This window comes from Doryrhamphus excisus, chromosome 10, assembly GCF_030265055.1.
Source record: "Doryrhamphus excisus isolate RoL2022-K1 chromosome 10, RoL_Dexc_1.0, whole genome shotgun sequence".
NCBI lineage: Eukaryota > Metazoa > Chordata > Actinopteri > Syngnathiformes > Syngnathidae > Doryrhamphus > Doryrhamphus excisus.
The window spans coordinates 8,305,413-8,328,648 of NC_080475.1; the positions used below are offsets into that span (position 1 = coordinate 8,305,413).

The 23,236-nt window shown below is 39.0% G+C and overlaps 1 protein-coding gene across 3 annotated transcripts in view; it reads right to left on the bottom strand.

The window, feature by feature from the left end:
- Positions 1–18,502, bottom strand: part of LOC131137268 (low-density lipoprotein receptor-related protein 1-like) — a 100,869-nt gene extending 82,367 nt beyond the window's left edge. For all 3 annotated transcript variants that reach the window (XM_058084995.1, XM_058084994.1, XM_058084993.1), the window contains exons 1-2: positions 17,963–18,502; positions 9,037–9,177 (exon numbers count right to left, since the gene is read on the bottom strand). In XM_058084995.1, the coding sequence (XP_057940978.1) occupies positions 9,037–9,177; positions 17,963–18,041 (220 nt within the window). In that variant the 5' untranslated portion in view covers positions 18,042–18,502. The remainder of the gene's footprint in view (positions 1–9,036; positions 9,178–17,962) is intronic.
- Between the last annotated feature and the right edge of the window lie 4,734 nt (positions 18,503–23,236).

Sequence of the window (23,236 nt, forward strand, 5' to 3'; positions counted from 1 at the left end):
ATTTCATATTCCAGGTATTCCTAAAAAACATGTTTTTGATATCATGCCATTCACATTTTTAACTTACCTTTTATACATTTTAAGAAATTTTTGTTTTTGTGTTACTACCCCAACCTTCCATAAGTGGGTCAAAAATGACCCGGTCAGGTTGTTTTCTTGAAATATATTTGTCATGAAAAAAATTTATAATTTCATATTCCAGGTATTCCTCAAAAAACATGTTTTTGATATCATGACATTCACATTTTTAACTTACCTTTCATACATTTTAAGAAATTTTTGTTTTTGTCAGGTCAGGTTGTTTTCTTGAAATATCTTTGTAATAAAAAAATGTTATCATGTCATATTCCAGGTATTCCTCAAAAACACGTTTTGATATCATGCCATTTACATTTTTAACTTTTATACATTTTTAAGAATTTTTTGTTTTTGTGTTACTACCCCAACCTTCAATAAGTGGGTCAAAAATGACCCGGTCAGGTTGTTTTCTTGAAATATCTTTGTAATTAACATTTTTTTATCATTTCATATTCCAGGTATTCCTCCAAAAACATGTTTTTGATATCATGTCATTCACATTTTTAACTTACCTTTTATACATTTTAAGAAATTTTGTTTTTGTGTTACTACCCCAACCTTCCATAAGTGGGTCAAAAATGACCCGGTCAGGTTGTTTTCTTGAAATATCTTTGTAATTAACATTTTTTTTATCATTTCATATTCCAGGTATTCCTAAAAAAAAAACATGTTTTTGATATCATGCCATTCACATTTTTAACTTACCTTTTATACATTTTAAGAAATTTTTGTTTTTGTGTTACTACCCCAACCTTCCATAAGTGGGTCAAAAATGACCCGGTCAGGTTGTTTTCTTGAAATATCTTCATAATGAAATTTTTTATTATTTCATATTCCAGGTATTCCTCAAAAAACATGTTTTTGATATCATGCCACTCACATTTGTAACTTAACTTTTATACATTTTAAGAACTTTTTGTTTTTGTGTTACTACCCCAACCTTCCATAAGTGAGTCAAAAATGACCCGGTCAGGTTGTTTTCTTGAAATATCTTTGTAATTAACATTTTTTTTATCATTTCATATTCCAGGTATTCCTCAAAAACATGTTTTTGATATCATGCCATTCACATTTTTAACTTACCTTTTATACATTTCAAGAAATTTTTGTTTTTGTGTTACTACCCCAACCTTCCATAAGTGGGTCAAAAATGACCCGGTCAGGTTGTTTTCTTGAAATATATTCGTAATTAAAAAAATTTTATCATTTCATATTTAAGGTATTTGTCTAAAAACACGTTCACATTCACATTTTTAACTTACCTTTTATACATTTTAAGAATTTTTGGTTTTTGCGTTACTACCCCAACCTTCCATAAGTGGGTCAAAAATGACCCGGTCAGGTTGTTTTCTTGAAATATCTTCATAATGAAAATTTTTATCATTTCATATTCCAGGTATTCCTCACAAAACTTACTTTTTATATATTTTAAGAAATTTTAGTTTTTATGTTACTACCCCAACCTTCCATAAGTGGGTCAAAAATGACCTGCATGCATTTTCTATGGAATCCAATAGGAACCTTTGATTCTTATCAACTCCTAAATATAATACTAAATATCATACAAGTGATTATTCCTAACCAAAATGGCAAAATTGGCATAAAAAGGCATTGATTCTAGTATGGGTGATTTTTGAGCCACTTATGGAAGAGTGTAGGGTCCAGTCACTGGTGCATCTAAGGGTTAATGTATTTATCCCAGTGCCAGTTTGGAACATACAGTAGAGTAGATGCCGTCGCTATGCTTCAGCGTCTCCCACACCTCTCAGTTTCTCAGGCCACACTGCAGAGCAAACAGCTTACTTTGGCTGTTTTTCTTCTTCCTCCCCCTCCTGCACCCCACTCTCGCTCCTTCTCCGTTTCTAACATCTGCTGACCCATTTTGCCAAAACTCTGGGAGCAGCGACGGCACAGTGGAAGCCGTACGAGGTGCTCCGCAGGTTATGCAGCAGATGCTGATGGTCGTGGAGGCTTTCAAAGCGCGGCGGCGCCTCAACATGTGGCTGCGACTTGAAACAAAACGTGTACGGTACGTCGGAGAGATGCTATTATATTAGCGGCCCTCCTCCGGTCCCTGCCTCTAAGCCGACCTGATTTACATTCAATAAGGTGCCAACTCGGGGATTTGGATATGAACCGCACTACCAGGAATGCACCCCACTACCAGGAATACAGCACACTACCAGGAATACACCACACTACCAGGAATACACCACACTACCAGGAATACACCACACTACCAGGAATACAGCACACTACCAGGAATACACCACACTACCAGGAATACACCACACTACCAGGAATACACCACACTACCAGGAATACAGTACACTACCAGGAATACACCACACTACCAGGAATACACCACACTACCAGGAATACACCACACTACCAGGAATACACCACACTACCAGGAATACACCCCACTACCAGGAATACAGTACACTACCAGGAATACACCACACTACCAGGAATACACCACACTACCAGGAATACACCACACTACCAGGAATACACCACACTACCAGGAATGCACCCCACTACCAGGAATGCACCCCACTACCAGGAATACACCCCACCAATTATGTTTCATGTCCAACACACGTTTTCGAGTTAAAGGAAACGGAATCGTGAAATTGCCCGACCAAAACGGAATTTACTGTTTGATACGGAATCTCGTCCATGTTGACGTAATGTGAATAAATGTTTTCATCGTGCGGGGGATGGTGTATAATAACAAATAAATCGGGAATAACGTAGCAGGAAGGAATTCAGCGTTGCCAGTTTAGCAACTTAGCAACTCAAAAAAATGATATTTTCTGGTCTTATTGAACACATCGCTCTTCGGGTCCTGCTAAACACTAAGCTCATTCAAGGTGACCCCCTTGAAAACTAAACCTAAATAAAATGACTTGTTTTGGAAAAAATTGTGCGTAACAATGGATCTTCAGGTGGTGCAGGGTCGTCAAACGGCGCATGGTTACATGCAGACGTTGCAGCAATTTCCTAATTAGATTTACCCCCTGTAGGTTCACTTTAAAAAAGTTTGATTCTTCACTTAAAACCATAAACCGCATCGACGGTATAGTACAACAATTGGAGTAGAATACAAGGAATGGTCATATTTACATGAATATGCACAAGATTAAAAACATCAGTGTTTCGACCTCTGGACCGGACCACCCCTCCGCCCCGCAGTTATGCAATGACCTTAAAGTTGGATCCCCTGTTGATCTTTTGTTCTCGGGCATAAAGCTGGTTTTATGTCTGCCCCCCCGCCCCCTTCGCCTGTCCGCCCCAGACTGACTCCAATAAAGTCTGTCGTCAGCTTAAATGACTATATTACTCCGCTCTGAGAGTGCAATCGCTCTTTAGAGTGGCATCCATGCGGCTCTGACACACAACTAGTAGTACTAGAACAGGGGTGCTCATTAAGTCGATCGCGAGCTACCGGTCGATCGCGGAGGTGGTACTGGTCGATCGCGGCGTGACATTAAAAAAATATCATCCCAGCATCAATGCCGTCACTTGATTGACATACAGGACAACCAGTCAGATGACAACTGAATTTTGACCTTTAGGTCACCGCTCATGCGTAAACAACGATGCAAAGTGCTAAGCTAGTCGGCGAATTGCGTCAGATTTTAAAGCCCTCGCTAAAGTTTATGGTCACTAAAATGAGTGAAGGAGCTGGACCAAGTAAAAAGGCAAAAACTGGACCAAGTAAAAAGGCAAAAAACATATCACTTCCATACGGATATGGAATATTATACGGATATTATGATACGGATATTATCCATGACTGATAAACATTTGGAAGTGTGCTTGAGGCTGGCTATCAGCAGCTACTGTCCGGACTATGCATCCCTGGCTGGTTCAATTCAGTGCAAGTCATCAAAGTAAACTCAGGTAATTACAAAAAATGTTAATAGTTAATTATGTGTGTTTTGCAATATTGGCTCATTTGGTTATGTAAGGTACATCAACATACATTGTACGTACAAATAATCCTCAATACATTTGAAAATAAATAGATGTTTTGCATTTTTGTAGTGGGTAGATCATTTTGACTCGGTCATTTTAAAAGTAGCTCGCATGCTGAAAAAGTGTGAGCACCCCTGTACTAGTAGTAGTACTAGTAGTGGACTTTGTGTACTAGTTTGTCTGCAAGCATGCCCCTTTTTAAGTGTCACTACAAGTGATTTTCAGTCACTTGTTATCTGAAATGGAGTCCACCCAGACTGACTTCCAGACGGGAAGACTCCATCCAGGGGAAGATGATTCCACAAGAGGAAAGCCTGGTGTGGATATGAGGAAGAGGAGCAGCCATGACTATCGAGTCGAGCGTCTGTCTTTACTTGTTTTAACAGGCCGAGAAGAAGACTGAAAGGTCAGAAACGAAGGACTAAGAAAGAGGAGACTGAGTGGCGTGAGAAAGTCCCGCCCACTCTGCGCGTCGATAGGCCGCTGAAGATGAGGAGGCCGCAAACCGGGGAGGATTTACAGGGCTTTGCTCACTGCAGAACCTCTTCCCCGGGCGGGACGCCCCTCGCCCCTTTCCCCCATGCACCCCTGCAAATTCAACTACACGACTATGATTACACACGATGAAAGGATTCATAGCCAGACTTTATTGTAAAAGGCCGCCTCGACAGAAAGAGGATGAAAACCACAAAAAAAAAAGGTCTCCATTCTTCTTCTCAGCCTACATGCTAATCTGCTCATTTTCTCCCACACAAAGCTTCTCTCTGGAGGATCATCCCCTCTCCGCATGGCTCTATAGGCCTCCATTCCATCTCAACGCCTTCTGCAGCTGTCTCGCCTTTGCCTCGGTCGTCCGGCGGAGAGCCTGGCGAGCCGTGACCGGCCATCACACAAAAGCAAGACCACTACAGATAAACCGTGTGTGGGCCGCGGCCACCTCGGGCATGACGATGGCGCGGCTATCTTCTCATCAGACCTTGCTTCCAGCACGTCCCCAGGACACCACGCCCATTAACGAAGGGGGGGCAGTGTACGTGTTTACTAAACGGCTAAACAACAAGTTTAATTAAAGGCACTGATTTGTGTGTGTGTGAGATCACATGGTCCAGATTGCTACATTAAAATAAAAAAAAACATTAAAAATTACAAAAGAAAATTACATAAAAAATTTTAAAAATTCATTCATCAATATGTATTATTTTATTTTAATATTTTATTATGAAGCCATCATCAACAGCATCAAAAAAACATGCTAATTAATATCATTTCTACAAGTCACTATTGTGAGCCTTTGGTAAACATTAATGACAACTTAAACGTATGAATAAAGGGGCGTGGCTTCTCATTTGCAAGTGTTAGCTCCTTAAAGCCATCACGTTTTTTTCTTCTTCCCATGAAAGAAAGTGAAGCCCAGCAGGAGAGAAGCGGAACATTTGCATGATTGAAACCAATTTTGGTTCTCTTTCTGTCATTTTGATGCTAAATCCACAACTAAAACATCCAACAGAGCTTTTTTTTTTGGGGGGGGGGGGGTGCTGTCTGCCTCCAAGAGTTATTTGATGGTGGAGGAGATGTTTCATGGCGGTTAAGTTATCCTGGTGGGAAAAGTGCTAACATGCTAAGACTCAGTCAAACATCTGTTCCCAGTCGCTGGCTCCATCACAATGAATGTGGTACGCGGCGCAAACATCCTAATTGCATGCAGACATGAAGCTAGCGTTGTTTTGGGTTTTTTTTTTTTTTTTTAACGCAGTTTAAACAGTTCCACAGAGCAGAAAAAAAGGCATGAAACCTCTGACACAGCATATTTCATTTGAACATGATCCGAAAAATTAATAAAGGGCAAAAAAAAGACCATGCATTAACACGTATTATTATATTTTTATATTATATATTTTTATATTATATAATATATTAATTATATTTAACACACATACGTACGAGGTACATTATTGAAAAAAAAATTAAAATAACCTTAAACTGTATTATGGAAAGCAGGAAGTGAACAAATGTAACAGTTAGTGATTGTAAAAGTACCAGATGGAGGGGTAGGATTTAATAAGCTTTGCTTCTTCCTACTCCTTTTGGACATGTGGAACTGGGAACTGATTATGGGATGCACTCAATTGGAATCTGATGCATGTTCAAATGAAAAAAATTACAATTTTTTAAAATTATTTAAAAAATAAAAACAAATGGTTTAAAAATGTATTTAAATTTTTTTTTCAATTATTTGTAAAACATATTTAAAAAAATAAAAAATGTATTTAAAAATATACAAAAATTAATTTAAAAAAATACAAAAATGTATTTACAAAAATACAAAAATTAATTAAATAAAGAAATAAATAACTTGAATTATATTAGGAAAGCAGGAAGTGAACAAATGTATCAGTTACTGATTGTAGAAGTACCAGATGGAGGGGTAGGATTTAATAAGCTTTGCTTCTTCCTACTCCTTTTGGACATGTGGAACTGGGAACTGATTATGGGATGCACTCAATTGGAATCTAATCTATACCAAAATAAAATAAAAAAAATAAAAAATAAATAAATAAAATGATAATAAAATTTTTTAAAAACTTTTAAAATATAAAAAAAAAACTTAAATTAGATTATGAAAGCAGGAAGTGAACAAATGTAACAGTTACTGATTGTAAAAGTACCGGATGGAGGGGTAGGATTTAATAAGCTTTGCTTCTTCCTACTCCTTTTGGACATGTGGAACTGGGAACTGATTATGGGATGCACTCAATTGGAATCTGATGCATGTTCAAATGAAATAAAACCATTACCATTACCATTACCATTACCATTACCATTACCACATTAACATGTACACTGATGATAAAACGCAATAGTTGCAGTATTTCCATGATATAAAACTACCCAAACTTCTTTCCTTAGCACATTGATACACATACTAATGCTAGTTCCGTCTACAACAACAGCGGCCGCGACAACACTTACGATGTCCGCTTTCATCGGGATAGTTGTGTCTTCCATTTCTCAGGTAAAAAAAAAACGCTGACGGCAAACGAGCATCTTGGTTGTAAGGAAAAAGGAGAGCTCGGTATCCACTCCACTCAACTCGAAACACAACAAGGACCTCTATTATTTGCTTTTCTATACAGACTACATGAGGCTACAAAAGGGGACCAAGACCAGGAAGAAAACAGACTTCTACAGCAAAGTGGATACCGTGGAGTGGAACATTACAGCTTCCAGCCACAAAGAAATGAAAAGAGTTATAGTCCATGTCCAGGGTTGACCTATAAAGCCACAACTTATAAAAGAATACCTATATTCAAACACCCATGGATGACGGGAACACCTTCTCTTTCATTTGAATTGATCTCTGCAGGAGATACCATCAGGATGACTCAAGCAGCTGGAAGTAGATAAAAACTTATCTCCTACACCGACCACGTTCATAAACTTCAGCACCGAGGACGCTTGTTAACCACTTCCTGCAACCTAAGGCTGAACGCTGTGAGGGGAAGACCACAAGGTCAAACCCATACACGGGCGTCTACGGGAGGGAGGGAGGCACCTTCAGCTATCCTTGAGGTGAGTGAACATCAGCGACGTAGCCGACCAATACGTTCATCATGTCCGTCATGTCCTCCTCGCTCAGCTTCAGTGACTTCTGACATCACTTCCTGTGTCTTTCATCTCCTTGAAGGTAATTAGAGCCCACGTGAACGGTTGGGAAAAGACAGGCAATTAGGCGTCCCGGCAAGTGGGATGCTGGGAAGTACGGTACACTTTCCTCCATCCAGCCTGGGTACCAAAGGTGGACATCAAAAAAGCCTCAGGAGACAAAAGCACGCACATATGCCACCGCTGTAGCGGCATCGTGCATGGCTGACACATTATTGTTAGGTTTACTGCCATGTATATGAAATATGAAATATGAAATAATTATAATATATATCAAAAATTACAGAATAAAGTCAAGAATCACACATAGCTGAATAATAAAGAATACATATGGCAACTTCTAATCAATCCATGTCAATTTCAGCTTTAAGTTCCGCCCATTTTTGGTTAAAGCACCCCAACTTCCGCTTTATGTCCCGCCCACTCTGAGTACAGGCTGTTATTTAGATGGGTTTTTATACAAGAATTTCATATCGTTTCATATCAACATATTGTGATGCATCGCAAAAATATCATAGCATATGCACACCACCAACCATCTTTCCGGGTCAGAATGAAAGTATTGTATTTTCTGGACTATAAGTCACTCCGGAGTATAAGTCGCACAAGGCCAAAAATGCATAATTAGCTAAAAAAAAAAAAATGGAGTCGCACTGGAGTACAAGTCGTATTTTTTGCGGGTAAGTACTTGACCAAAACTGACATTAAATCATCTTGGAAGGCAAGATCTAACAATAAATAATATAGAACAGGCTGAATATGTGTAAGAAACGCTAACACAATGCTAATTCAGCTACACAAAAAATAAACATGAACACAAAAGGTGTCCACTTCTTTCATGTATAAGTCGCTCTGGAGTATAAGTCGCAGGAACAGCCAACCTATGAAAAAAAGTGCCACAAAATACGGTATGCAATATGTGATTTTATCCTATCACTCCAACGCCGCTCTTCTCACCCACACTAACGAGACCCTTAATGGGCGGGTGTCATCTGCCAATCTCTACTTGCCAGACGACTGATAAAAGTGCTTGTGGCGTGACAGATTTAAGGTGTGGCAAACGCTGATAGTGAACATGCCGTAAACGCCCACATAGAACGAAAAAGAACCGCAGAGATTTTAAAGAGGCAGGACAAACGGGAACGGTTGGCTGAAGATTGTCGTGGAGGTCCGTGATACTCAAAGCTATTGCGTAATAGGTTCTTTTGGTAAATGGATCATATCAAGCCACGTGTTCTTCCAGGAACATGACGTTTGGTGTTGATGGGACATAAAAAAACAATGAGGTACAAACCACTTGTGCGGACTTACAGATGTCTGGAGACTCGTCTGACCCGTCTGGACAGTCCTTCTCCCCATCACAGCGCCAGCCTTTGGAGATACAGGTCTCCTGGTCCATGCACACAAACTGCTTAGGACTGCAAGTCTTGGGGTGGTCGTCTGGTTTGGGAGCTGAAAAGAAGGAAAAAAAAAAGTATGACTATCTTGAATTCTAACCATCGCAGCAGAGTATGGATGTTTTTAAGCTTGTTAAAATAATAATAAAAATAAAAGTAAATTTTTTTAATAAAAAAAAAATTAAATTATATTAGGAAAGCAGGAAGTGAACAAATGTAACAGTTACTGGTTGTAAAAGTACCAGATGTAGGGGTAGGATTTAATAAGCTTTGCTTCTTCCTACTCCTAATCTGATCTATACCAAAAAAAATAATAATAATAAAAAAAAAATTATAAAAAAAAAAAACTGAATTATATTAGGAAAGCAGGAAGTGAACAAATGTAACAGTTGATTGTAAAAGTACCAAAATGGAGGGGTAGGATTTAATAAGCTTTGCTTCTTCCTACTCCTAATCTGATCTATACCAAAAAAATTAATAATAATAATGAAAAAATTTAAAAAAAATTATAAAAAAAACCTAAAATTATATTAGGAAAGCAGGAAGTGAACAAATGTAACAGTTGATTGTAAAAGTACCAGATGGAGGGATAGGATTTAATAAGCTTTGCTTCTTCCTACTCCTAATCTGATCTATACCAAAAAAATATATATATATAAAAAAAACCTAAAATTATATTAGGAAAGCAGGAAGTGAACAAATTTAACAGTTGATTGTAAAAGTACCAAAATGGAGGGGTAGGATTTAATAAGCTTTGCTTCTTCCTACTCCTAATCTGATCTATACCAAAAAAAAAAATTATAAAAAAAAACCTAAAATTATATTAGGAAAGCAGGAAGTGAACAAATTTAACAGTTGATTGTAAAAGTACCAAAATGGAGGGGTAGGATTTAATAAGCTTTGCTTCTTCCTACTCCTTTTCGACATGTGGAACTGGGAACTGATTATGGGATGCACTTCAAATGAAATTAAACAATAGAGCAACTGGCAAGCTCCAAACGTAACAAGATGAACATCCATATCTGCACGCTTGTTTAAGGGATCGTTATGGCCCAAAAAACAATAATAGTAATAAATAAAGCACTCATATTCACCCATATTACAGCAACAGTATAGTCATGGGAAAAATATTAGGACACTTCTACTTCTGAAAATCCAGTACATTAGGAAAACACTACAATGGAGAAATGTGCGTTGTTTTTTCTGTGCAACTGTACTGCAGTAGTGTCGTGGGAAGGACAGTAGTGAAGGTCTCATTGCGATTCCCTGCAGGGACGTCGCCCCCCCTCTCACCCTGGATGACTTGCCTCTCCTACGTGCTCGGCAGACAGAGAGCTAGAGAGCGGGGAGGCGTGTACCAAACGGGGGCTGGGATGTGACTTAAATCACAAGCGAGCACAAAGCAGCCGTGACTTTTTTTTTTTTTTGGCCGTCCCACTAAAGAGGTTTTGGACAGTGGTCTTACTTTCAAGGGACACTCGAGTGTGTTTACGTCAAACACTGCGACGTCTGAGAGGTTTGTTTATATTGACGCACAACATTCCCTTTTGTACTCACACCTTGGGATCCAAAAACTACACAACTCAAAGCTGTCAATTTGGATTTGAACCAGTTTGCGTCCACACTGCCGCTCCGGGTCCAGCTTCCAGAAGGCTAAAATGAGTAAAACATTGAATCCTCTGACAGGCTGCTGTGTGAAGGCTTTCCTGCTTTTATCACCTTGAGTTTTAAAGCGACAGTAACGGGCTGCTCGGTCCCCCGAGTGTGGGCGGAAGATTGTCAATAAAACATTGAGTCTTCTAATTGTTTCATCGTTTCACGCCGCCGCATGAAATTCTCACAACCTTAAGTCTAATTACAAGTTGTGGTTGAGGGGGGGGGGGGGGGGGGGTCGCAACTCTGGGAAAAGACGGAAAGCCTCAGCAGATCTCTGCTAAAGCCCACAGAAATATGAATAATTAATGCAGCCAACCATGCGCCAAAGCTAATTGCTAAAAAGATGGCAGTTTTTGGAAGGCCCTAAATCAAGCTGAAATGTTCGACTATTTGAGCAACCATTTTAGCAACAATAAAAAAAAGGAAGATGCTCGTTGTTTATTCTGCGGGGACCGACTCAACAGCGATCATCACCGATCCCACTGACTGAAGGTCCACACAAGCTCCTGTAAACCACGTGAGTTCCACACGGATAATGTCTTTAACTCAAGCATTTCCTGCAAAGGTTTAAAGGCGACCTGAGTGCCCGGCTGCAAATAAATAAGGATTCACAAAAGGATTGTTGGAATTAAAACGTTCTTCCTGGGAAATGTGGATGGAAAGGTCATGACCATAGTTGGGAAAAACGTTGGATAAAGTAGATGTCGACCGTTACGTACCGATGTGATCTTGTCCTTTTGGTCACTAGCCAAAGTCAATGACCGTAGGTAGGGAGGAACGTAGATACTAAACACCTCCACTTGGGGCCTCCACTCATGATGGCACTCCATCATTTTTGTTTGTTTTATGGAATATTATTAAATTATTCAGAATGATTCTAGAGTTCATATGGAAAATCATTCTACCGTTCCTAGCCTTCTTTTCTGTAAAGCACTTGTGTACGAATGGTTCTCTAGAAATAAACTTTCCTTGCCTACTTTCTGGTTTTTCAGACATTAAAATACTTAAAATAATCAATTTAATACAATAAACATATTGACGAGGGATGGATAGAACCGATTCAATTATTGTTTTTGGTCGGTTGTGCGGAATGGATTACTGATACTGATTTCCTGGAGCGAAGAGTAATGGTAATGGTAATGGTAATGGTTTAATTTCATTTGAACATGCATCAGATTCCAATTGAGTGCATCCCATAATCAGTTCCCAGTTCCACACGTCCAAAAGGAGTAGGAAGAAGCAAAGCTTATTAAATCCTACCCCTCCATCTGGTACTTTTACAATCAGTAACTGTTACATTTGTTCACTTCCTGCTTTCCGAATATAGTTTAAGTCAATTTTTTAATGTTTATTTATTTATTTTATTTTTGTCAACTTTCCTAATATAGTTTTTATTTTTTATTTTTTTTTTTATTTTTTTTAATTTGTTAAAAAAAATATGTAAAACATTTTTTAAATGTTTTTACATTTTTTTTAATGTTTAAAAAGTACTTTTACAATCAGTAACTGTTACATTTGTTCACTTCCTGCTTTCCATAATACAGTTTAGGTTTTTTTTTTGTTTTGTTTTTTTTACAGAGTAGTGCACTACTTTGTGGTAACCAGCAGAGGTGGTATTGAGTCAGTATTGAGTCAGTCTTAACTATTTTGACAAAATGACTTAAACTATGGAAAGTTGAGCTACATCCATACAGATCACCAATATGGACAAAAATCCATCTCCACCCCCCCGGTAAATATTATATTACCCAATAAAACACTGAGATAAAAAGTTTTGAACACTCAGATATTCACTGACATTTCAATAAAATAATATTTTTTTTAAAAATCGTGATTTTTTTGTACATTTTTCCTCAGTCAATCAAATTCCATTCTCATTTTTAATTGTTAATTCAGTCAAATGTAGTTTGCAGCGGTAAATACATTACTAGAGTAGAGGTTTACTAGAGGTTTTGTAGGTATTCCAAAAACTGTAGTTGTACATGCAGTTTGCAGTTTGCACTGACCTCAAATGTAGCAAACCACTGACCAAGCACAAAAGTGACACTTTGCAACACAAACACACATTTCCTCGATTCTGACCAGGTGTAAAAAGTACCAAGCGTCTGTGCCGTCTGCTCCATTATCGTACTAAACCAAAATGTTGGCTGGGTGGTCCGCTTGGGGCATCGGGTGATGCGTTCACAGGTCGTGATAAATGAATCTAAAGACAGCAGCCACTGCGCTCACAGCTGGCCCGCTTGTTAGGCAAACATCACAGCCCCGTGTTGCATTTGAAGAACTCCGTGTGCTACATTCAGGGGCTAAGACTTAAATCAAATGTCTCTAAATAAAATCTATTCATATGTGTCATGAGAATTGTGATAACGACAGGCATGAAACACGTTTCTGAGCGCTCTCCCAGAGAAGGACTAATGTGCATGCCGACACAAAATACTCTTTTATGGAAGACAATCTTTTCCTTTCTCGGCGAGGGTAAACATCGAAAAGACCAATTAAACCACACCCGGGCAATCGGGAATCAACAAACGCTCTTTCATGTGCAGCCTCTCACACTTATAATATGCGTGCTACATTGATGCTAATCTACTTTTACCTTCTGGTCAGGAAGTAACAAGGGTATTTTTTTATTGTTGTTGGTTTTGTTTGCTAAATACAAGGATGAAGAGTCTTGAACCAGTCATGATGTGCTATATATATCACTATATTGACACGCACTATGGTACACATTATGGCATTGGATGCTCATATCACTGAGTACTTTGGTATGGGACAAAAAATAAAAAAAAATTTAAAAATGTTAAAAACAAAAAAAAAATTAACAAAAACTAATAAAATAAATTAATGAATAAAATAAATTAATAAATACAAGGATGAAGAGTCTTGAACCAGTCATGATGTGCTATATATATCACTATATTGACACTTACTATGGTACACATTATGGCATTGGATGCTCATATCACTGAGTACTTTGGTACGAGGTACATTATTTAAAAAAAATAATAATAAAAAAAAACCTGTATTATGGAAAGCAGGAAGTGAACAAATGTAACAGTTACTGATTGTAAAAGTACTTTTTAAACATTAAAAAAAATGTAAAAACATTTAAAAAATGTTTTACATATTTTTTTAACAAATTAAAAAAATTAAAAAATAAAAAAAAAATAAAAACTATATTAGGAAAGTTGACAAAAATAAAATAAATAAATAAACATTAAAAAAATTGACTTAAACTATATTCGGAAAGCAGGAAGTGAACAAATGTAACAGTTAGTGATTGTAAAAGTACCAGATGGAGGGGTAGGATTTAATAAGCTTTGCTTCTTCCTACTCCTTTTGGACATGTGGAACTGGGAACTGATTATGGGATGCACTCATGAAATATTCATTCAAATATTTCAAATACTCTATGAAATAAAACCATTACCATTACAATTTGTTAATTTTATTATTTTTTAAAGGGGTCTTCTTACTGCATACTGCTCGGAAAGCAAAAAGTACGTCATTTGTTTTGCGTTTCCATTGTGAAAAGCTGTAAAGGATATCGCAATAACTAGCCTACCTACTGGTATGGAGACCAGCATACCAGTACGAAAACACAACATATGCTGGTCATGCTGGTCTATGCTGGTCTATGTTTTTTTCAGCAGGGTACTGTGGCTAATCATTAACAGGGCTCCAGACTGCGGTCACACAGTTATTCTGCCTCGCTGCCGACAGCTAACTAGCTAGCTAGCTAGTTTTTCAAGTAGCCTCTAGTCTTCCAAATCCAAATGTGACTTTTAAAATTTTTTACCACAGCAACATTTTCTCAATGTGGTTAGTTTGGAGCTGGTTTTGGTTCCATGGGGTAGCTACAAGCGGCTACCGCGTTCATGGGGTACGTACTAACTTACAGTGTCACTTAGCGATCTCGGGTTTGTATACCAGGAAGTCGGCCCGGTGTGATGTCACAAAGGAAACAGTTTTACCACGCCTTTTGAAACACAGCATTTTTTGAGCCATCCCAAACTTCTTTTAGGTCTCACTTCCAAATACGCAAACCTCATTATTATTTTAAACTTCGGCATCATTAACACGAGAATACAACATTCTAAATTGAAAAGCATAATAGGTCGCCTTTAAAAACAGACAGAAAATGTAGCTAAATTATTTTTTTTAAATATTTTTAAAAATTGGTCATTCATTATTTTGTTCCTTATAAATACATTAAAATTATTTTTCTGATTACTCGATTAATTGACACAATTTCAGGAGAACACTCGATTACTAAAATATTTGAGAGCTACAGCCCTACTTATAATATAGATAAAAACGTATTTCTAAACGCGATTAAATGTGATTAATTCCAAGATAACTGTGTACAAAAATGTATTAATTGCGATTAAGTATTTTAATCGCGCCTAGTTATTTCATATCATGAATGGACAACCTGTCCTCAAGAGTTTTACTACTTGTTGTGTATTTACTTGCTTGTGTGGTGACTAGTATGGTAAGGTATGATATTTTGATGGTTTGAAGACCCTGGGTAAAATATCTTATACAGCTAATTACAGCACTACAATATGTTCTTTTGAAATATCTTTATGGAAAAGCCAAAAAGTAATATTTAAACCATATCATATAATATAACTACTGTCAGTCACATGTCCATATTTCTCCATATTTCATATTTCTCCCAACGAGGCAGCAAATAACGGCTACCCTAACTATGCCCTAAGTATATCAACACAACACACGATGGTGGTTAAACGTGACAAAGTATTTCCACATCGTGGCCATGCTGGACCTTCACGTTCTCTCATGTCATAGCAACAGTTAGCGCAGCAACCATGAGATGAGTTGAGCAGAACCGTACAAAAGACAATTTGACCTCAGGGAATTCCTGCATTACCTGCGACCTTCTTGAAGCTGGCGTTTCTATGAGTTATGAGCAAACGTTATCAGTATCAGGGAAAAGGGAAGGCCGGGTCCTAGTATTAAAAGGGTCAGGCAAACAGACTATGGGCTCCTCGGGCATTCAAAGTCTTTAGCCCCTGACCCGTATTCAGACTTTCCACCACATGGATTCTGTCGTACTTAAATGCCACAAGGTTAAAAATCATAGTAGTATGGATTTGTACAATGAGGAACAAAATATAAGACAAAAAGACACAATGATCTACAACGACGACCAGAGGTCATATGACAAGCTATCAATTAAAGGACATTTCATTAACTTTCTGTAATGTCAGTCATAAATTGTACCTTTAAAAAGCTAATAAAGCTAAATTTCGTCAGACGCGGTCGCTTACACTTTAGAGTCCTGTCATATTTTGGCCAGATTTTTGACTTAGAGGATAGAGAACAATATTAAAAGCGGCTGTACACTTAACCCTTGTATTATGTTATGGGTCAATTTGACCCGTTTCAGTTTTTGTGTTCATGACCCTAGATGAGGAAAAGTCACAAAATTTCATGAAGAAAAAGAAAGGATAAACTAAAGTACTTTGGTCAACACAAAAACTGAAACAGGTCAAATTGACCCGTAACATAATACAAGGGTTAAGCATAAGAGTATATTACACTCACTACAGTCATATTTTCATTACGTCATAATGTATTATTTAGGGTTAGGGTTATTAAATGAGTACCATTTGGATCATTGATACGGAAACTAGCAAACGAGACACACATTTCCTGTATACTGCAATCGGATTCAATTGTTCCCACTGGTTTTGTCCGATATAAGCGAAATCCGTTATATGTGTATACCGGAAAATGTCCGTTTTACGCATATATGGGATTTATATCCGGTATATGCGTAAATGGGATTTTTATGCGTTATAAAAAGGCACTTCCTTGACTATGTTTCCAATGTACCTGGACGCGCAGGCAACGCTGCAAACGCTGCAAATGACGTCGTATAGCGGCCTGTCACGATTCGGCGAATCGGAGCGCCACAATGCAGCCATCTGATATATGCGAGGGAAATTTAATGGAAATGAATTGGAACGGGACTGGAGATTTTGTCCGAAATAGGCGAAATCCGTTATAAAAAATCTGATATATGCAATGAATTTTTATTGGAAATGCATTACAGAAAAATCGCTTATTTTTTATCTGTCCGTTGTGAGCGAATTTCCGATATATCCGAGTCCGATATATCCGAGGTTTACTGTACTTGTCACTGAGAAACACGGTTTATAGCTTATATAATATTTCATTCAACACGGCACTTTAGTGGCTAACGTCAACATAAAAGACGACACCTTCCACAGCAATGGCCGCCACGCTCCCATCAAGTAAAAGGCACTCAGTTCAACATTTTGACTTTTTGACCTTCCTGTTGCAAATCCCTTCTCATTCATAAAATCCAGCTGTGCCCCCCCACCCCCAACCCCCCTCCACGCCCACCCACTTATGCTTAGTGGTTATCTTTTCAGTGACTCCTCCATAGGTCGGTATGAGACCCCCACTTGTGTGCCCAAGACCTGGGCCTCTCGCCCTGAGGTTTACAGTATTTTGCTTTTCAGATGATCCCTCCCCCTCTGAGCAGTCACATCTAAGTTGGATTAATGGTCTCCCTGTGTCCAGATGTTGCATACTGATGGAGGAGGAGGGAGGAGCTTTAGGACTTTTGTAACCTCGGTTATGGCTTTCACGGTGAAACGTGGCTTACGTAATAAAACATTGAAAATATGCAACATTATCATATAATCATTGGATTCGTCGGCCATTATGGTTAAGTTATGCGTGGTTCCACGCCTGTCACTGGAAACTGCTGGCTGCTCAACAGGTCCAGCATGCAATGGTGCAGTCCATATCTCATTAGTCCAATTAAAAGGCTTATTTTATTGCGCAATGTGCTGTCAGGGGCAAATAACCACATTGGCGCGTCCTTTGTTGGGAAGCCGTGCAGATATTGATGATGCACAGAAAAATTGGATTCTTACCTGATTTTGTGATCACCCCCCAAGTCTGATTTGCTTTACAAGGCACGCCATTGTGTGTGTTGTAAAACCAAATCTAGGCCAAAATCCTAGACTTGTTTTTGTGCACCTTTGTCAATACTGATGCTGATGAATGATCCCACGGTTCCAATGGGAGTCAATGCCGCTGTGTTGTGGTGTCGCCCGGGCCTAAAGATGCTAGTCGTGTGCATCAAATAAAGTACGGGGGGGGGCCAACAGGCGTCTTACCTACTGCTCCTGCACCGTCCGGAGAGATGATGACCCCCACGCTGAGTAGAAATCCCACACAGAGAAAGCCCATCGCCATCTCCGGAGCAATGCCCGACGGCACCGCTGTTAGAAAAGGAAACTTGACTGGATCTCTAACGCCGAAGTCGGATCGAGAGCCTCATCCGAACCCGGGCTCCGATGATCCGGGCGCGTTCGACTGCACCCCTCGGTGTCCCACACGCCTTTTTTTTAGGGGTGGGGGGGTGAATGGAGAGCCCGGCGAGGCTAAACGAAGCGCCGCAGCAGCAGCAGCAGCACCGTCATGTAAATATTGGAAATGCTGCTCAGCATTCAAACATCACGCACGGCATGGCTCTCAGACTACAGTGCCACCCGTGCCGCCTCCACGGAATCGGACACAAACAAACACGCCGGTTCCGTGGTACGTGACAAACTAAAATACAATGAAGGGGGCAAAAAAAAAAAAAAAATCAAAAATGTCCCCTCAAAGCTGTCTCCTCTAACGTGCAACCGCAAGAGTGGATGGTAGGTTCCAGATCCGAGCACCGTGGACGAGCCCGTGACGTAACGAGCTTGATTCCACAAAAAAAAAAACGGGATGACCGAGCGGCGGGTGGCGTTTGCGCATGCGCCAACACACCTCCCTTTTCTCTTATTTCATGCGCTTTTTTGTCCTCTGTGGGGGAGGCAGCGAGGAGGGGGGGGGCACCATTTGGCCTCATCGTGGATTGTCGATACTGTTTGGTGGTGTTGGTGGATGTTTGTAACAAACTACAACATTTTAACCTTTGATTTTATGTTAATGTTCTTTAGAGTGGTGGTGTGGAGGGGGGGGGTTACGTTATTTGACACTTTTGCACACTCATTGCCGCACTAATTACAAATTCAAACTGAAGGGGGCTCACTATGGAGGCTCTGCTTTTTATGTCAAATAGCGCCCTCTTGTGGTGAAAAATAGTAATCTTCGTTCTAGCCTGTTTATTAGGGTACACTACTTACCAAAACAACTTTGCCATAAATCAATTCTCTACGAACATTATATAATTAAAAAATTTACATATTTTTTCCCAATAAAATGTTGTTTTAAAAATAATAATAATAATTAAAAATTTAAATCAATAATTTGAAAACGTTACTTTATTTTGAAAATTTGGAGCACTTATTTGCACAGCAAATACAATAATAATAATATAAGACATATTTAAGCACAATGTTGCTTATCAATATCTATCAACAAAAACAAAATGTATGTTTGTGACTCAACATATTTTATGATTCATCATCACAAGTAGTATTTGGACATTTAACGGAGTGACCACAGCCAACCTATTGAGAAATTAAAAACTGCCCATATGGGTGGAAAATAATCACTCATAAAAATGCATTTTATTAAATATTTTCAACTTTACTTGCACACATTGTATTCCTATTAGAAATACTACTGCAGCAGTGTGTTTGTGTACTGTAGAAGTTTTCTATTTGAAATGTGAACCTGCAGGGGGCACTGAATACTGATGTTGGCTCACTAGGAACACAATCTTCAAGAAATATGTGATGAAGAACCAGATGGTTAAAATTTTGCTCATAATTGTTTTTTCTGCAGAATGTATCTTTGGTTGTGACTGATGATTTAATTGTGGCGAGCCATTTGACACAAACCGTTCCACTGATTTAGAGGGCGAACACGTTGTTTCGGCTCTTTTTGCTGCTGTTCAAACAGAACACAAATCACAAGGGAGAATGTAAAGTATGTGGAGAATCCGTGGAGGCAAAAGTGTGCGATATTTGTAGAATCCCACAATACTTCCATCGCACAACACAAGGAGCGCCGTGGCCATATGGCGTTCCGAGCGATTCTAACGCTAGGTTTAAGGGTCACCGAAGGTCACGGCATTTTGTTGACAAAGTTGTCGCGCCTATATGTCAACAATCGGTGAGTCAACAATCGGCGGCGTCACCTCAATCTGAGAGTTCCCCCCTTTTTGTCACGTGGAGGCCGACGCCAGCATGCTGTGCGCTTGAAAGACGGCCAGGATAAACACTCCCAGACCACATGTTCTCCCAGGGCCGAGGGGCCGGCCTCCCTTCAGCCACATCTGCACACAATCCCTCAGCCTTTATCCAGCCAGAAAGGGGGGGGGGAGGAGAGCGGAGGGAAGCGTTCCCAGACAGGAAGAACCAGCTTCTTCTTTTGTAACTCGCGTCAATGATGAAAGAGATGACATCTGGCCGAGAATATATCATTCCGATCCAGCATCTCTGACCGCCATCTTTTTATTGTTGGACGTATAGCATCGGTCCGCTGATTGTCTCCACCCTCCAGTTATTGCATTGCAGTATAAATCAAGCTCTTGACTCCCGGCCATAATCTGCATCTGGAGCTGCACCGCATGCAGTTGTTGGTGTGATTCCTCAACAGATACTCTGACATGCTCATTCTTTGAAAAAAAAAAAAAAGAATCAATCTGTGTCACATTATACCCAAATGTAATTATATATTGACTACCGCAACCCGCCTCACAGACCCCACCCCCCCCACCCCCCTCCCGCCCTTCAGTGTGCTAGTAAAATGTGGTCGGCTGCGTGTTTTCAGAGCGAGATAATTACTGAGCCAGCTCCGCTGACAACACCTGAGGAATGCCGAGCATGCAACAGCAGCAGCAGGCTTGCTCCCCCAATGCCCCCCCACCCCCTCCATGTCAGCCTCCCAGCCCACCTCCGCCGACCCTCCCCCATACCCGAGTTCCTGGCGATGGTTCCCCATGCATCCAGCAGCAAAGTTAGCTAAATAGCACATTGCCCAATACTGCAATGTAAAGTAGCCAATGTAGAACCCAGATCACAAATACTTCATATAGTATTTGATATAGTTCATCTTCAAACAGCTAAAATAATGCATAAGGCTAAAAACAACCCATTAGCTAAAAATGTCATCCAATACTTCTCTACAAGAGAGGAGAAATATGATCTCAGGGGAGAACTAAATTTGAAACAAAAAATAACATTTTTAAAAAAATAAAAAAACAATAATAATAAAAATCAATAAAATAAAAATTAATAAATAAAAAAATTAATACATTAAAAGCATTTTTAATTTTTTTAAAAACATTAAAAAAATTTACATATTTTTTAACAAATAAAAAAAATAAAAAAAATTAAAACTATATTAGGAAAGTTGACAAAAATAAAATAAATAAATAAACATTAAAAAAATTGACTTAAACTATATTCGGAAAGCAGGAAGTGAACAAATGTAACAGTTACTGATTGTAAAAGAACCAGATGGAGGGTTAGGATTTAATAAGCTGTGCTTCTTCCTACTCCTTTTGGACATGTGGATAGATAGATAGATAGATAGATAGATGGATGGATGGATGGATGGATGGATGGATGGATGGATGGATGGATGGATGGATGGATGGATGGATGGATGGATGGATGGATGGATGGATGGATGGATGGATGGATGGATGGATGGATGGATGGATGGATGGATGGATGGATGGATGGATGGATAGATAGATAGATAGATAGATAGATAGATAGATAGATAGATAGATAGATAGATAGATAGATAGATAGATAGATAGATAGATAGATAGATAGATAGATAGATAGATAGATAGATAGATAGATAGATAGATAGATAGATAGATAGATAGATAGATAGATAGATAGATAGATAGATAGATAGATAGATAGATAGATAGATAGATAGATAGATAGATAGATAGATAGATAGATAGATAGATAGATAGATAGATAGATAGATAGATAGATAGAATAGATAGATAGATAGATAGATAGATAGATAGATAGATAGATAGATAGATAGATAGATAGATAGATAGATAGATACATAGATAGATAGATAGATAGTGAAATTGCCAACGAAATGTCGTTGCCTGGCTCCCATATAATAACAGACACAAAAGAAGATAAGTAATTATAAATAATAATAATAATAATAATAATGTGGAGAATAAATAGACACCAAATACGAACAACATAATGCAAAGTGCAGAACATGGAAGTGGAACATGTTCAAATGAAATTAAACCATTACCATTACATTACCATTACCATTACCAGATTGAATGGAAGCTGCTATGCTAGGTCAACTGCAGTGAAAGAGTCTTCCAGCAGGCCCCACTGTTACTAGCATATCTACTGGATGTGTGTGTTGGCCGGCTCAGGCATTCTTCAGACGGTAACCCCCCTCCCCAAACTGTCCTTGAGCTGCCGTGGCGCTCGTAGCCCATCTGGCTAAATGCTTACATGAAAACGTACTGTGGCATAGATTGAAACCGAGCGAGGGGGGTAGTGAACGAGTTTGAGTGAACGAGTTTGAGTGACCTCATTGCGGTCGGCAAATGCCGCTGTCAAAAAAGTGTCAATATTCGTCTGTGGAGAATAATCGCCCTGCAGAACAATATTGTTTTTATGCAAATGCGTTGCATCAGGTTTTGACATTGAGCATGTGTGCCGGAGATGCCGTCGCAGAGGACGACGGAGACAGAGAAGGAGAGAGATGATCAATTCTGCTGAGCCTTGCCTGTCTTTCCGACTAGACTGGCATGATGAAATCTGGATGAAATTCCCCGTGCGTGTACATGGACAGGACTCTCCTCGTACTTGTCCATGCACGGCTAAGGTTGGGCTAAGGTTGGGTGTAGATGCATTATGCAAATGTCACGGCTAAAAGGAAGCCGCTGGATGGCTGAATGAACACTTGCATATGTTTATTCACTTCAGGGCTTATCAGTCATGGTACACGAGACAAGGCCAAAGGGTCACGGGTGTTAGTTGCCAAGCAACTTATGCTCATACAAACACTGATTTCAGCTGTTCGAAAGCATTTTTTGAGTGACAGCTGTCAGTGTTGACCGCAAAAAAATCACTTGAATTCAAAATATCCTCTTTATTTTGAATGTAAATGCTGTCTTTTTGTATATTTTTTGTGTCGTTTTTAAGTCAAAAAAACCTAATCTCAAGCCAGTTGCATGAGTCCATTTAATTCCGATGGCATGCATGATGAGAAATGATAAGGTCAGGGTAATTCCCAACATACAAGGACAGCGCTGAATTAATGGCGCTATATCATCCTCGTATAACTTCACTCCAACGCAATTACTACTACGGTAGTGGTGTCAAGGATGATTTTAGATTAAAAAATATTTACAAGGAGGGGGTTATACTCTGTGGTTATACATTATGTGTGGTTTTATATCTAATATTTTTCATTTCAAGTTCCTCAGTATCATTCCCTGT